General features: G+C 46.3%; 1 protein-coding gene across 3 annotated transcripts in view; it reads right to left on the bottom strand.

Annotated features, from left to right (window-relative positions):
- Positions 1–14,842, bottom strand: part of Egflam (EGF like, fibronectin type III and laminin G domains) — a 175,331-nt gene that overhangs the window by 17,724 nt on the left and 142,765 nt on the right. For 2 of the 3 annotated variants that reach the window (XM_052743187.1, XM_052743190.1), the window contains 4 exons: positions 12,806–12,917; positions 8,964–9,080; positions 6,361–6,541; positions 24–47 (listed from right to left, as the gene is read on the bottom strand). In XM_052743187.1, coding sequence (XP_052599147.1) covers positions 24–47; positions 6,361–6,541; positions 8,964–9,080; positions 12,806–12,917 — 434 coding nt within the window. The remainder of the gene's footprint in view (positions 1–23; positions 48–6,360; positions 6,542–8,963; positions 9,081–12,805; positions 12,918–14,842) is intronic. The other variant, XM_052743188.1, reaches the window with a different exon arrangement.

Below are 14,842 nucleotides of genomic sequence, written 5' to 3'. Positions count from 1 at the left end.
CTCCCAGGACTTACTGTACTTACTATTGAGACAGTAGTTCCCACACTCTGCCAGGTGCCAGCATGAAAGAGAAAGGGAGAGTCAGCACTCAGACATTGTACTCTGCACGGATCACTGGGAACCAGACCTGCCTGCGTCACAAAGCCCTCCTGTTGATCCAGACCCAAATGGAGGATGGGCTGCTGCAAGAGCCCCTGGAAGTTTCTTCAGGGCACGGCTGGTGCTATTTCCCCCCCTTGGAGCTTATTGCAGAACTAAGGATACGATACGTTTATCATAAGCTCCCACGACTCCACCGTCAACCCATCTTTCTACTATACCTGGAAAAAATGGCTCTCTGCTTGTTACTGTTCTCTAGCTTCAGCCTGCACGTAATCAAGGAACAATAAGCCAGCCAGCCACACGTCTGTCCGGTGCCCTTTGCAGGATTCTGGAGACTAAGCTTTCTTGTGATTAACTAACAGCGAGGCATTCTCCAGAAACCACACCATGAAATACCATGGCGATGCCCTCAATTTAGTCAGGGCATGCAGGTATGCAGGTAAAAAGCTGTTCCATTCAAAAACACCAGCTCTCGGAGTGACCATCAAGCCCGTTTCTCAACTTTCACGGGTTAAGTTTTATTATAAACAAGTTTATATTTTAACCTAACCTTTAGACCTGGCCTTTTCTGGTTTTTTTTTTTTTTTTTTTTGTGGCAATGGCCTGGCGCATGATGAAAATGTCTTGGCATCCCCTCATATCTCTATGCTAAAGCACGTGCCATCATGTGGTGCCAAAACTGCCAATGAAGAACAGCGTTCCACGTGCAAGTTCCATGCCCCACTCCCAAGAGAATCCTCCTCTTGAAAGATTTATAGTTTTTGAAAATGAGTTGAAAGAACAGCTCTCTCTTACAACACACTCACGTGAAGTCAAACAGAGAGGACCATGAGGGTGTCGTAGTTTCACGGTCTCAACACCCAGGAGGTTAGTAGGGAGCACTGCTTCTGGGTACACCTCAGAGCCAGGGAACAATCAGACTGGTCAATTGACAGTCAGGGCAGAATACACTCTTCTAGGGCAGTTTACTCGGTACATAATTCTTTGGTGTACAGGCTGAGCACATCCAATCCCCATAAACTCTGAAGCTTTTTAAAATGCCAACACCTGGAAAGTCCCACACTCGAGACCATGGCATGGGTCACACTCAAAAGGTGGGCACGCTAACAATGCTGCAGGAAATTGCTTCTCGGTTCTACATAAAGGGTATTTATTGGAAACACAAATATCTCATATTGAGATTTGGGTCCCATCGTCAAGATATCAATCACTTCATGTATATGTAAATATTCCAAATTCTAAAAAAAGTCTGTAATTGGAAATTTTTTTGGTTCCAAGCACTTTGGATAAGGCCTATACAACCTAATTTAGTATCTACAAAATATATGGAAACAAATAAAACCTTTGTCTCTCCAAATTGGCCTGAAACTAACTGAAGATCAGTGTAGCTCAAACACTCTTGTTTTTCCAGTGTTTAATGATCCTAAGAAAATAAATTCCCAGCAGTATGCATGACTTGAGTGTTTTAGTAGCAAGTTCTTATGAGTAGCCTTTAAAAAGTGAGGTTTATATCTACTGAAGCAGTTTTCTTACACAATGAAACCAAAAGAAAAAAAAAAAGAAAAGAAAAAAATATTTTTTTAATCACCCAAATCAGCTCTAGCAATATGTGAATCTGCTAAGTTCAGCATAAAATATCTAAGCGCTGATCTTGTGTTAAATCAGCATTGCTCAGGCAAGATGGATCTTTGAAGACCTAGCCTTGCTCAGGAATGTTATGCCTTAGGCCCAGGCCCTGCCTCCGAGGTTGTTGGCTTTGTGGGATGATGAACAGCCCACTTGCTATGGAGAAATGGCCCCACCTAGTGGCCTGCCGGATTCTGCACCACCTGCGTCAGAGCCATACTCGGGACAGGGATCACAGCTAACAAGTTATTTTTGGGGAGTGACCTGTTCGCTATGGGTTAAGAGAACCTCAAGAAAAACAACCGTGTCCTGTGTTCACCCTCCCCAAGGCACTTCAAATACAGAAAAGGCTCTGAGAACTCCCACGGAAGAGAGAGCTGTGTGAATTGAAGTTCCCTTAAAAAGCAAGCAAACACCACACCACCACCACCATCCACGTCCCCGAACACCTATGTAAAAAATTCTGCAAGGCTGATTGACAGATCAGAACTTCTGACTGTGGACAACTGAGCTGTTGCAAACCCAGAGCCAAATCATCTGGTCCTATCTTTAGCCTCCTTAATTGCCGCCCATTGTAAAGTCTTCGTGACTATCACATGAAACCCTGGGATGCGTTTACAAAGCAGAATGTCATCAGACAACATCTGAGACCGATAACATGAACTTCCCTGCTTTCCTGTAACCCACCTATCTGATATTCCCACCAATGAATTTTAATTAGGCCTTGACTTATCACCATTTCCCCCCTATAACTATTGACACCTCAGGAACACCATTAGTACATTGGCACAGGGTATTGGAGGCAGTCTGAATGTGTGTTCCTGGCAATCTGAATTCACGAGTAATGCCACACATATTTGGCTTCAAAATAAACTATTTCTCATTCCTTTTGAGGCGGGAACTGTGTGTTGAGTTAATAGCTGTTAACTGTTTAACTCAGATTTATCCAAGTTTATCTGACCACAGATCCCAGCTCCTGTCTTGTTCATGTGAAAGCACCTGTTTGTAAGTGTTGGGGAGATTGTAAAGGGAGAATTGTATGAAAAAAAATCAGTCATTAATAGACCTTAAAACCCTTTCCACACGGTTTGAAAGGCTGAGCTCTAAATTATTGACAACTTATTTAGACACAGGAACCTGGAGGGACTGAGAACCGAGGTAGATAAGTGTGATGAGAATTCAGAAAAAAAGGGAAGAAAGGTCCAATGATGGAAACAGCTCTGGGGGTTAGCCTTGCTGACATCCCTCTTGAGATGAGAAGGAATCTCACTATAGTAGCATTGCATGAAGTGCTACAGTTTGGTGGGAAAGATTTCTGAAATTTCTGAAGATTTCAGAGTCTTCAAATCAGCAGTGAGGTGACCAAAGAAGTCTAGCCTTATGGTTTTGTTGACACCTGAAGTGATGGCTGAGGTAGAGAAGGACCTGTCACTCCACTAGCTTTATGGGTCTGAGGTTGACACTGGGAGACTTGATTCTGTGCAGCTCCAGATGCGACAGAGGAACCTTGGCCTGTGGATCCTCTCAGAGGCTATGTGGGCACTATTACTGTATTACTGCTCTCTCCCACCTCACAGGGAGGACAAAGTGTGCGTGCGTGCATGTGTGTGTGTGTGTGTGTGTGTGTGTGTGTGTGTGTGTGTGTGTGTGTGTGTGTACTCCCCATGGTGGTCTGCAGGCCCGCACAGGTTTGGAATCTTTTTCTCACCCTATCTTCATATGATGAGACGTGTCAGATGTCCTGACTACAGCCCTGAGGAGTACAGCAAAAGCAGAGAAACGCTCTAGAAAATCACCTTCCTCCTGGAGAAAATGCTGTTCGAGTGGCTTACGTGAGGTCTGGTTCTGGGTATTAACGCAATAGTCCACTCCTTGCTTAAAATAACATCAAGAATAATAAAAATCAGAGGACATGCATGTAATCACAGCACTCGGGAGGCTGAGGCAGGGGTGTCTGCAATGATACAGGTCATCATGGGCTGCTCAGTGAGTACCGGGCCAGCCAGAGCTGCACAGCAAGACCAGGTCTAAAAAAAAAAAAAAATCATAAGCAACACTAACAAAAACTCCAGACCAGTCAAACTTCTGTGGAGAACGTTTAGAACAGGTTCTCGTTTTGGAGTTTAGTTCAGTTATGAAGTAGGAAAATCTCCAGCGGTTGCATGCAGAAGAGGCACCTTGCTAAACGATACAGGATTCTCCCTGACAACCGCAGATGGTTTCCAAGCATTCTTGCTCTTTGCAGCTTTGGCTCTACCCCAGCTTCCAGTGTCTTCCCTCGCTAAGGAACATAGCCACGGCCTATCTCTCTTCCCTTTCTTTCCAACCCTTCCGATGGAGAAGATGCCCAATATCACAGCAGCAGTGGAGGTCACCACTCACAGTTTCGTGCCTACTGCCACCTGAAGAAACTGTCACAGAGCCCCTTTAATCCTCCCAGGTCATTGTCATGGGAGAGGAGATATGGGATGTAGGCAAGACCTCCCATATAGCATCCTTCCTGGCATTTGCAAAGCCTCCATTTCCTAAGCAGTATTTTCACTTCAGAGCTGGAGGGGATGCTAGGGCCACATGCAGGGCAGCTGAGGGTTCACCAGCCTCTAGCCTGCTTTGCTGGTAAAGAGCCCCGGCCTACTTCTTCAGATCTTATAGGAGCCCAGGCTCTTGCTGAGGTCTGCCCTCCCATTCTGGTGAGATCTGTTTCTCACTGGCCATGAGCCTAGAGTCCCAGAGCCACTATGTGAGCACGGTATATCTGAGCCAGACGAAGTTCTGTATCAGGACACAGGGCTAACAAGGGCATAACCTGTCTTTTCCTTCTCTCTTTAACCCTCAAAGCTAAGTGTTCACATAACCCAGACCCTATATTGAGACAATTAGTGTCAGAAGCAAGCTCGATGAGTCTATTGTGACCCTCCAGACTTAGGGCCAACACTGAAGGATGAGCTCCAAATTCAAATTTTGTTCCTTTCTGTGTGTGTGCACATACATATATATGCACATGTATATATGAGTTCATGCTGGTATGTGCACACATGTCTGTACTTGTGTGTGGAAGACAGAGGTTGACATCAGATGTCTTTCTCAGTCACTCTCCACCATTTATTATCTACATTTATTTATTTATATTTATTTATTATTTTTGAGACAGGATCGCTCACTGAGGCCGGAGCTTACCAGTTCCACAAGACTAGCTGGTTGACATGCCCCAGTATTTTCCTGTCCCCACGTTTCACCCAGGCTTTTTACATGGGTGCTGGGGAGCTGAATTCAGGTGTCTGTGTTTACACAGTAAGTACTTTATCAGCTGAGCCATTTCCCCTGACTCCACACCCAATTTCCTAAAGGAACAGGCCACTTCTGAAGTAGCCCCTCCTTCAAATATCACCCATTAGCTCTTTACCAATGCGCTTGTTAGAATTAGAATCATCTGAGATTCATAAACAGTTACTCTTCTTTGCTTTAAAAAAAAAAGGTATGATGTCATGCTCTGTCAGACTCCAGAAGTCATTTTAAATGTAAGGGATGCTACTAAGCTGTTTGACTGGCAAACTGACACCTTTCGTATTTTCCATGGCTGCTGTAAAGAATTCCTTTACCCTCCCGTGTGCAAACTATCTACCTGTAAAATTTAGAGTGTTCTTCTTTTGGTAAAAACCAGGCATCTGTAACAAGTGGAAACACGAGAAAACCATCAGGGGTTCTTTCACGAGTTCACTGATCAATTTCCTTCAGACCTGCTTGCTTGAGTCCAAAACTAGCTCTAAGGCGGGCGGGTCATTCAGACGTTAGAAATAAGATGGTCGATGTAGTCTAGACTATGGGTGTATATGGACAGGCATAGACAGGCCACTGCTAGATGTCCAGACCATGGCTTCTGCTTCCCTGAAGTAGGTATAGGAAGAGTCAAGTAGAGTCTGTGGTTTGGGGCCCACCCGACCTTTCAGACGGGGACTTCCACAGCACCTGCTAGAGGAGCTTATTTCTCTCATCGGTAATAATAGTGGCTAGTATCAGTGTGGCCATCGGCAGGCAGCCTTCCACATGTTTCTAGACGTTGCCTCATTTAGTCTGTACTGCAGTTCCTGGTGAATGAGAACATTTGAGACACAGACTGGTTCAGTCCCATGGAATAGAGCGCTGGACAGATGGTTGTGCATACTTTCCTTTGGAGAACCAATGCATTGTTCATATTCTTCTTCAGCAATTATAGTAGCTTACACGATGTAATGGCTACCTGATCTATTACTGAAGCTGTTGATCAAAATGACCAATATAGCTGTACCTGTAATACCAATTCTCCCCTTAAGAGTACTGCTCTCACCATCCCTGGGAGTGCCAGCATCTTGGGAGGTTGAGGCAGTAGGTTTGTAGATTCAAGGCCTATCTGGACTACAGATGAGTTCAAGGCTAGTCTGGGCCACTTAGTGTGCTATTCTTTCAAAATAAAAAAAAAAAAAAACTACAGAAAGGGCTGGGTATATATTTCAGTGACAGAGTGTTTGCCGAGTGTGTGTGAGGCTCTGGGTTCAAGTCTCAGTACTATGAAGAAAAATTAAAATTAGTGGTCCCCGTAAATCAGTTTGTGGCCTCGATGCCCTCCAAGAAGCCAAGCCAAGACCTCAAATATACCTTTCTGGCAGTTCAGACCCTCGAAGCCCAAGGGACAGTCACACTCATAACCCTCCTTCCTGGGCCGACAGCTGCCCCCATGGGCACAGGGGTCCCCCACACAGGGGTGGGCCGCATTCTCCACATTCACACCAGATGTAAAGTCGTGTTTCACGTGGATGGTCCGGTCATTCAGGATGATCTAAGGATAGAGAAACACAAAGAAATTCAAGACTTGGGGAAAACAAACTTGCAGTTTACCAACCTGAGCTACATATAATGAAGGAGGTTAACAACAAAAGAAAATCTGTCTGCTGGTCTGGTGGTCCTTCAAATGAAGGGCAACGGAAAGGTACTTGGGGGGAAGCTGCAGAGGAGGGCCCTCTGTTGTGATCAGTTACCTCTGAAAACCTAAGCATTCCATCCCACAGGGACACTCCATAAGACAGGAAGTAAACAACTCAAAACAGCTCCAGGAACTCCCTGAAACTGACCAGATTTACTTGGGCCCTTTCTCCTGGGAGTACATGAACAGTAAAGCCTGCTGAGAGACAGGCAAGCTAAGCTATCACGAAGACTCTCAGACTGAGCTGCCCAGGGCCTGGCAGCCTGGAAGAAACAGAGATGGGCCCATAACCTGGAGGAGGCAGAGACCAGACAGACTGCACAGAAGACGATCAGACCAACTGAACCTCTGGGAAAGGACACTCCAACATGTTGAGCCACCTGTAGACTGTGCTGTGCTCCAGGTTTCTGGCTTTTGTGAGCTGTCACCCCTGCTGGGGTGGGCTTTGGTGATGCAGCTGTTTTTGAATGATTTCTGCTTCTGGAAGTGACCCCTCACCCATATTCCTCTATGCCAGCTTCCTGGTATACTTCCTTCATATACTGTGGGATGTCACCGACATCAGAACCCCGGCCTTGCTGACTCTCCCACCCACTCTCCTGGTCTTTCTTCTTCAACATTTCTGAGTTTCCTCCCTCTCCGTGCCCTCTACAGAACTGCAGCAAAGCTCAGGCTCTGCCTTTGCTCCACTGTGCATATACTTCCTGAGGCAAGGAGCGTTGCTGCTTCTTCTTTCCTGACAGACGGCTCTGGGCAAAGTAATATATTACTGGGAAATGTGACTGGGTGCCTTACCTTCTCCCAACTCTTTAGCCCTTGACCTAGCATGCAGAATGCCCATGTCCATCGAGCTGCTGCTGCTAGCCTTGCCAAACTGAGAGACACAGAAGTACCCTGGGGGATCCCCCCATTGTCTGGGGTGTTAGGTTAGCAGAGGTGCTTCTTACTGGGACTCTACCTCCATTTCCAAAGATGTACCTCAGCCTTGGTGAGTGTTTCGAGGTTAGGAGGAAACCTCTCGAGGCCCTGAATCTGAGAATCCACTGGTGAGGAGCCTGACCCTTCTCTAAGCTCCTTCCTTCATGCTGCATGTGAAAAATATGAAATCCAGCAGTATGTGCTCCAGCCAATATAAGCCCGGCCCTTGTCTCCTGCTGGCCATGGCAGAGCCAGTGCCTCAAAAGGGAAGGACAGCCTTTCTAGAGGGCAGGGGAGAGGGACCGTGTGCCCTGTGAGCCAGAGGCAAAGCTTGAAGAGGGAGGGCGGTGTGGGTGAGCTTTTTCATACCTCGAACCTGTGCGAATGTGACCAGTACCTCTTGTGGGGAACCAAGGTCTGATCTGAGATGCCAAGGGTACTGTAGTTCAGCAACAGAAAGGCTTGTGGGAGCAAGCAGATGTTGGCCGGACTTTTCCTAAACCAACACACACACACACCAGGGGCCTTCCCCAAATTGTGATAGGACGTCCTTCTAGTGCGGCCACTCTCTCGTCTTTTACTCTCATACTTTGTCATGGGTCCTCCCTTGATCCCCATGCCACCCGTCATCACTAAAGTCATCACTAAAGGGAAGCATGATGAGGCGGAGCAAGGGTCCAAGCTCACTCTTCTCCAGTGCTGGCAACCCTGCAAGTCTGGGCTCTGAGTCAGTCTGCACCTCCGTAGCCAACGCATTCTCATGACCTGAGGGATCTTGGGCAACCCCAAGAGAAGGAGTAGGAAGATATGTGGGAGTGGGCTCAGCATCTTCCACTGGCCAAGCACTTTTTTTATAATCACCCTTCTGGAGCATGTCTCTGGAACCCGAGAGCTCCACTGTGTGATTGATGAGGAACAACCGCTCGTAGGTGGGTGGGTGGGTGGGTGGGTGGGTGGGTGGCAATGACAGCTGGCTCTTACGTGGAACCAACTCCACAGTGACTCAGAGAGCAGCCTAAGCTGAGCTTGCTCCCTGCCTCTGCTTGCCCCTTTCCTGGTCACACAAGTATCTGTGGCATCCTGGTGTCAGGTACCTCTCCTGATAACCCTAGAAAAGTTGGGGAATTTCTGCTGGAAAAAAAAAAAAATTCACCTTGACTTCACAGAATCACTCTGTACTGAACAGAAACCCAGGAACAAGTGTGTGGAAAACTAGACTGTAAGCATTAAAAAGTAAAATTGTAACCATTTCGGCATTTTCTGAAACCATTTTCCTGAGGCAGAGCAGATAACGTTGATTATAACACTTAACACTGTGTACAGTAAGAATAACATCAAGCACGAGGAAGCAAAGCCGTACCTTCTGGATGCTCCCACTAAACGGATGGAGGATGCCCGAGTTCTTCTTGACATCATCGTAGTTTGGGACTCCACCAATAAAAATGTCCGTATTACACTTAATCTGGGTGAAGCCCCCCTGCCAAGACATAAAAAAATAGCAAGTCCCAGACTAACTTTAGGATAGATGGTGACAACATCCTCCAGAGCATCACAGCAACCTGGCTGCACACTGGCTGGACCTTCACATTGTTTTGTGTGGTAACTGAACATATGGACTTGAGGCTCAGCTTCATTGTGTGTAAATAGGATCCTAATATAATATCTGAATCCCAATGCATGTATAGGCTGAAAGGACCAAGCAGATGCCATTACAGGCTGCTCAGTCTTCTCTCAGAGATCAGGCCTCAGTTTCAGTTTCCTGAGACTTGAGCAAGCAGTTTCTGGGAGGGCCATGAACAAAAGACATAGTCCTTGCAGTAGCTCCCTTTCTGCATGTAAGCTCCCATTTCTGACCGTTCAAGGTTCAGCTAGTTGTTTACTGTCTGGGACCCCTCATCAACTTAGAGCTATATGCATGGGTCGATGTGAAAGCCTGGGCCACCAAGCCAGCCCTGACAACCAATATGTGCTAGGCCAGCCAGCCTCCATGGCAGCTCAAGGACAAAGCTTGAGACTTGTCCAGGCCTGCCCAAAAATGGATAACTGTAACCCCCAACTAACCTTAGCCAATTAAAAGTTACTAACATGATTGCCACTCACATAAACCAATCCTGAGTCTGTTCCAACATACTCTGTAGACCCCAAGCCCTTCTTGCTTTAAAAACCCTGTGACGGAGAGTCCTGAGTTAACCCATAGTAGTAAAAAGATGCTTTGCTTTTGCATAGGATTCGGTCTCTTGGTGGTCTTTAGGGGACTCTGGGTACAACATAGACTACATCACTGTCCACTGATGAGCAGTGCTCATACTCCACCCTCAGGAAAACTGTCTCCCAATGGTGGAGCTCAGGTGAGACCATGGAGCAGAAAAGCAATGAACTTCTCTGGGCAGAAGATTTCAGAACTTGGGAGTGGACCTCTGTACCCTTTCTGCCCTCTCCTTCCTTCAGTCTGGCTCTTAAGTAAAAGCTGTATTGAGTCACTGGTGGCCATGTGCATGAGTGAGAACTAACCCTGTGTTATAAACAGATGATGTTCCAGAGTTGTTGGTAACAGTCTAGCCTATTCTGAGGGCTGGGATTCTCCTTAATTAGACTTTGCTCAGCGTTAAATACACTATCAGTATTCCAATATGTACCTACTGCTCTGTTTGGGAATGGCATGGATAGAACCTCTCCAAGACAAAGGACAAAGGGAATGCATCTGGTGGGTTCTTGTGATCAAATAAATGTAAATAGCAAAGAAGTTTTCCTATCCTCCCAGTTCTTGGGGAATACCTCTGTCCTCCCTTGGTTCCAGGTAGCAAGATATGTATAACACTATCTAATTTCAACATAAGCCATAAAAAATATGTGAAGTTACCATAAGATAACAGAAATAAGCCAAAGTCTGAGATCATTGGGCATCAAAACACTTTAGGAAACACAAGGTATTATTTTTGGAGTTGGAAAGATGGCGCAGTGGTTAAGAGTGCTTGCTGAATAATCAGGACCAGAGTTCAAACCATAGCACCCATGTAATAAGCCAGGGATTTCACAAATGCCTCCAGGGAATCCATCAGCCTCTTCTCGCCCCTCCTCCCCCATACATGGGGTGTGTGTGCACACACACAGGGTCACACATGCTCACACAGACACAGATACTCACACACGTAAATCAATATTTTAAAACATTACATATTTATGACAAACGAAACACAAATAGTAGTGTCATTAAACCACTTAACAAACATGAGGCATCTACTTATTGTACTAAAGAGATGTATTGAATGCTATAAGAAAGACCCAGTCCTTGCCTTCTGTGGGTTTATACTAATGGGTAACATGGGCCAAGTCCATGGGTAGCTGGAATCACAGCAGGTGAGGATGCCCAGGTTCCTATGAGTGTACCTGAGGATGGGGAGGTCTCTTACCTCACCCTGGACATAGGGAGTGGGAGAGCTGGCCAAGGAAGAGCAACAACTGTGGAACTGGAAGAAGTCAGGGTTGCGGGGGTCAGAGTAGCACAGGGCCAGGAGGACCGGGTAGTGCAGGACCCCAGGCGCCACGTGAGGAGTTTGAACTTGACCCAAAAGGCAGCAAGTCTGAAGCAAGAGAGGGCTATGCATTCTAGGAAGATCATTGGTCAGAGGGAGGAGAGTGGATTGGGGATCACATCAAGGGTGAAGAAAAAGAGACAGATGATCATGGAGAACCATGCTCCATTTACCTCTAGGAGTACCTACAGGGCCTGACTCCTGCTGTTTGTAATGCTGGGGATGGAGCCTAAGCCTGGTCCATGCTAGGCTAGGACAGTACCAGTGAGCTAAACCCCAGCCCCTTTACAGTTCTTAATTCAAGGCAAGGTCATGAAGGAAGCACAGGGACCTTCTGGAATCCTTGTGGTCCAACAGAAAATTTGCTCAAGCTGAAGTTGTCACATACAAGCCTTTCTCCCTTGTCTTTGACCCCAGAGTTGAGTTATTAGAGGAAAGGAAGAAGACTGTGGAGTCAACGGCAGGCTGTTCTTTGAGTCAAACTCAAAGTTCTGAAAGGTCTTTGAGTTCCACTGTGTCCTGGGAATGGGATGAGAACAGCATCATTTGGGCTTTTGAACAACCGTCCCTCCTGCTGACAGAGGCAAGGCTCAGCGGTCACAGCCAAGGAAGGAAAGAGGTAGCCTATAGTTTCATGCCAATTGTCCTCATCTCCTCTTTAAAGAACGTTGTTTTTCTTTGGATGGGACCTTGGAAATAAAATCAACTACAGTGGAAATTCTGTGCCCTTGAGTCGACAGTAGCCCAGTCTTAACTAATGAGACCAGCAAGTGAAGCAATATAGAGCTGACCCTGTGCCGGGCCCTGCTGTGAGCCGCTGATGCAGTTCTCCTAATTCTCACAAGGACTCTCCGCTGTGTGCTGTCATCATCAGGATTGTCTCCACTGATATGAGGATAATGGTGCCAATGAGATAAACATAAGCTCAGCCGTCACATGACCAGCCTGAGCTCACACTGCTGGTGAGCGGTGAAGCTGGATTGGGAAGCTCAGGAGTTTTGTTTTGTAGCATGTTCTTGACAAACACATCATCCCTATACTCCTGGGTCTGTGACCTCAGCTACCACATCATCTAGATGGCAAGGACAGGTTGGGGTGTGTGTGTGTGTGTGTGTGTGTGTGTGTGTGTGTGTGTGTGTGTGTGTATGTGTGTGAAAGGAGAGTTCTTAAAAAGCGCCCTGCTTACTAAGTATTAGCTAAGGTATAACTCACAGGTTTATAGCAGCCCTGTGAGGTCAGCACCATTGTTCCCATTCCCCTTTATAGTGACAGAATAGAACCATAATTGTCTAATGCAGAGCTGGGATTTCAGCCTCAGCACTAAAATCTGTGTACTCAGATGCTACATGATGTCGTTTTAAGTAAAACAACATTTATGTGGTGTGTATGTGTGTGTGTGTGTGTGTGTGTGTGTGTGTGTGTGTGTGTGTGTTTACATACATGATGTACTATAGCACCGTGTTAAGGTCAGAGGACAACTTGCAGGAGTCAGTTCTCTCCTTCCACTCTGTGGATTCTGGGAATCAAACAGGTTATCAACCTTGGTGGCAAGCACTTTAGCCCCCCTGAGCCACTTAGCAGCCCCCTTCATGCTACTTTTCTACCAACATCAATGGAAAACAATGGTCTGGGCCACACCAACCACTGAGAGAAGCAAGTGTGTCCTTACCGCTGCCATTCCCTCTACCGCCTTCTGCTTGTCCACCTGTAAGATACCATTCTTCGCTGTGCGAGACACACGCAGCTCGTGCCATTGGCCGAGGGTGAGGGGATCCTCACTCCTGTCAAAGAAAGATGTGGCGTTAACATTCTATGTCCACTTGACTGCGCGAAGAAACCCAGCTGACAGGTACAGAATTTTGTGGGGGTGTCTCTATGAGGGATTTCTGAGAGCTAAGCCTTTGAATTGGTGAACTGACTAAAGAAGACAGCCTTCATTAATGCACTTAGACATTATCTAATCTGCTGTGGGTTCGAACAGAATGAAAAGTCAGGAGAAGTGTGGGCTTTCTCCCTTTGCTGGAGTTTGGGCATCCCTCTTGTCCTGCTCTTGGACAGTAGCACTACTCCTAGTTCTTAAGACATGACTCAGAACTTGTCACCAGTGTTCTGACTCTTGGCCCTTTGGACTCACACTGGGATTTGTGCCATGGACTCACCTGTAGCCTTGGGCAGAACTGCACCATAGGCTTTCTTGGCTTCCAGCCTCCCTGAAGAAAACTGTGGAATGCTTCAGTACCCATAATCATAAGAGATAGTCTCACCAGACAAATGTCTTCCTACACCTCTATCTATACCCCTACTGACTCTGTTTCTTTGGAGACTCCTAACCAATATAGATGGAAACCGAACATGAGTTGGCATGTCACAGGTGTGCACTACCATTCCATCAGTACATGATGACGTGATGAAATGCATGCCACCATAGGCACCCACCTGTATTAGTTACTTTTCAGGTTGCTGTGCTCAAATACCCAACAAGAAGCAACTTAACAGAGAGAGGGGTTATTTTGGCTTGCAGCTGCAGAAAAGATACCAAGTCCTAGTGGAGATGGCGTAGATAATCTGACTCCCCTCGGTGAATGACTGTGATGTGGCAGAGTAAGCCAGGTCAAGCTTCTCCTCCACAAGCTGTTTTTTATCATGGTGTTTTGTCACAGTGATAGAGAGCAGCTAGGACACCCAGCAAGCATGTTTACCAGCTGATCCATCTTGTGAGCCCCATTTGGCTTTTTTTTTTTTTTTCTGGGGGTCCGGCTCCATTTTATATCTTTTTTTTTTTTTTTTTTTTTTTTTAAGATTTATTTATTATGTTTACAGTGTTCTGCTTGCATGGCCAGAAGAGGGCGCCAGATCTCATTACAGATGGTTGTGAGTCACCATGTGGTTGCTGGGAATTGAACTCAGGACCTTTGGAAGAGCAAGCAGTGCTCTTAACCTCTGAGCCATCTCTCCAGCCCCCATTTGGCTTTTAAGACAAGGTCTTGCCGGGCGGTGGTGGCACATGCCTTTAATCCCAGCACTCGGGAGGCAGAGGCAGGCGGATCTTTGTGAGTTCGAGGCCAGCCTGCTCTACAGTGAGAGATCCAGGAAAGGCGCAAAGCTACACAGAAAGCCCTGTCTCGAAAAACCAAAAAAAAAAAAAAAAAAAAGACAAGGTCTCACTATGTAAATCTGACTTGCTGTGTACACCAGGCTGCCCTTGTACTCACAGAGTTCTGCCTGCCTCTGCCTCTTGTGTGCTAGGATTACAGATGTGCACCATCATACCTGGCTCATTTTGAAATTTTTCATAATAGAATATTGGGAAAAAAATGCTCTAGTTTGAAAATGCCCTCAAAGATCATGTGTTAAAAGTTTAATCCCCAGTGCCCCACTGAGAGTTGTGAACTTTGGGAGACCAAAAGATGGTCTTTGCCTCATGAGTCGATTAATGTCATGATCACTTGGGCTTTTTCATAAAAGTCTAGGTTTCAGTCCCTTCCTTCCTGCACACTCATGCAGATGTGTTCTCATATCCATCTATTTCTCCCGTGGGGTGACACAAGAAGGCCCTTGCCAGGATGCACGTTATTTGACCTTGGATTTCCGAGGCTCAATGAAGTTTCTGCTCTTCACAAATTCTTCCTGTTTCCCACAGTCTGTTAGAGTGGCACACAAAGAATGAGGACATGGGGAAACAGAGTCTGTGTTTACTGGTGCTTTG

Source organism: Peromyscus californicus, unplaced genomic scaffold, assembly GCF_007827085.1.
Source record: "Peromyscus californicus insignis strain IS unplaced genomic scaffold, ASM782708v3 Scaffold_18__1_contigs__length_77618521, whole genome shotgun sequence".
NCBI classification, from domain to species: domain Eukaryota; kingdom Metazoa; phylum Chordata; class Mammalia; order Rodentia; family Cricetidae; genus Peromyscus; species Peromyscus californicus.
This window is presented reverse-complemented; position numbering and strand designations above follow the sequence as displayed.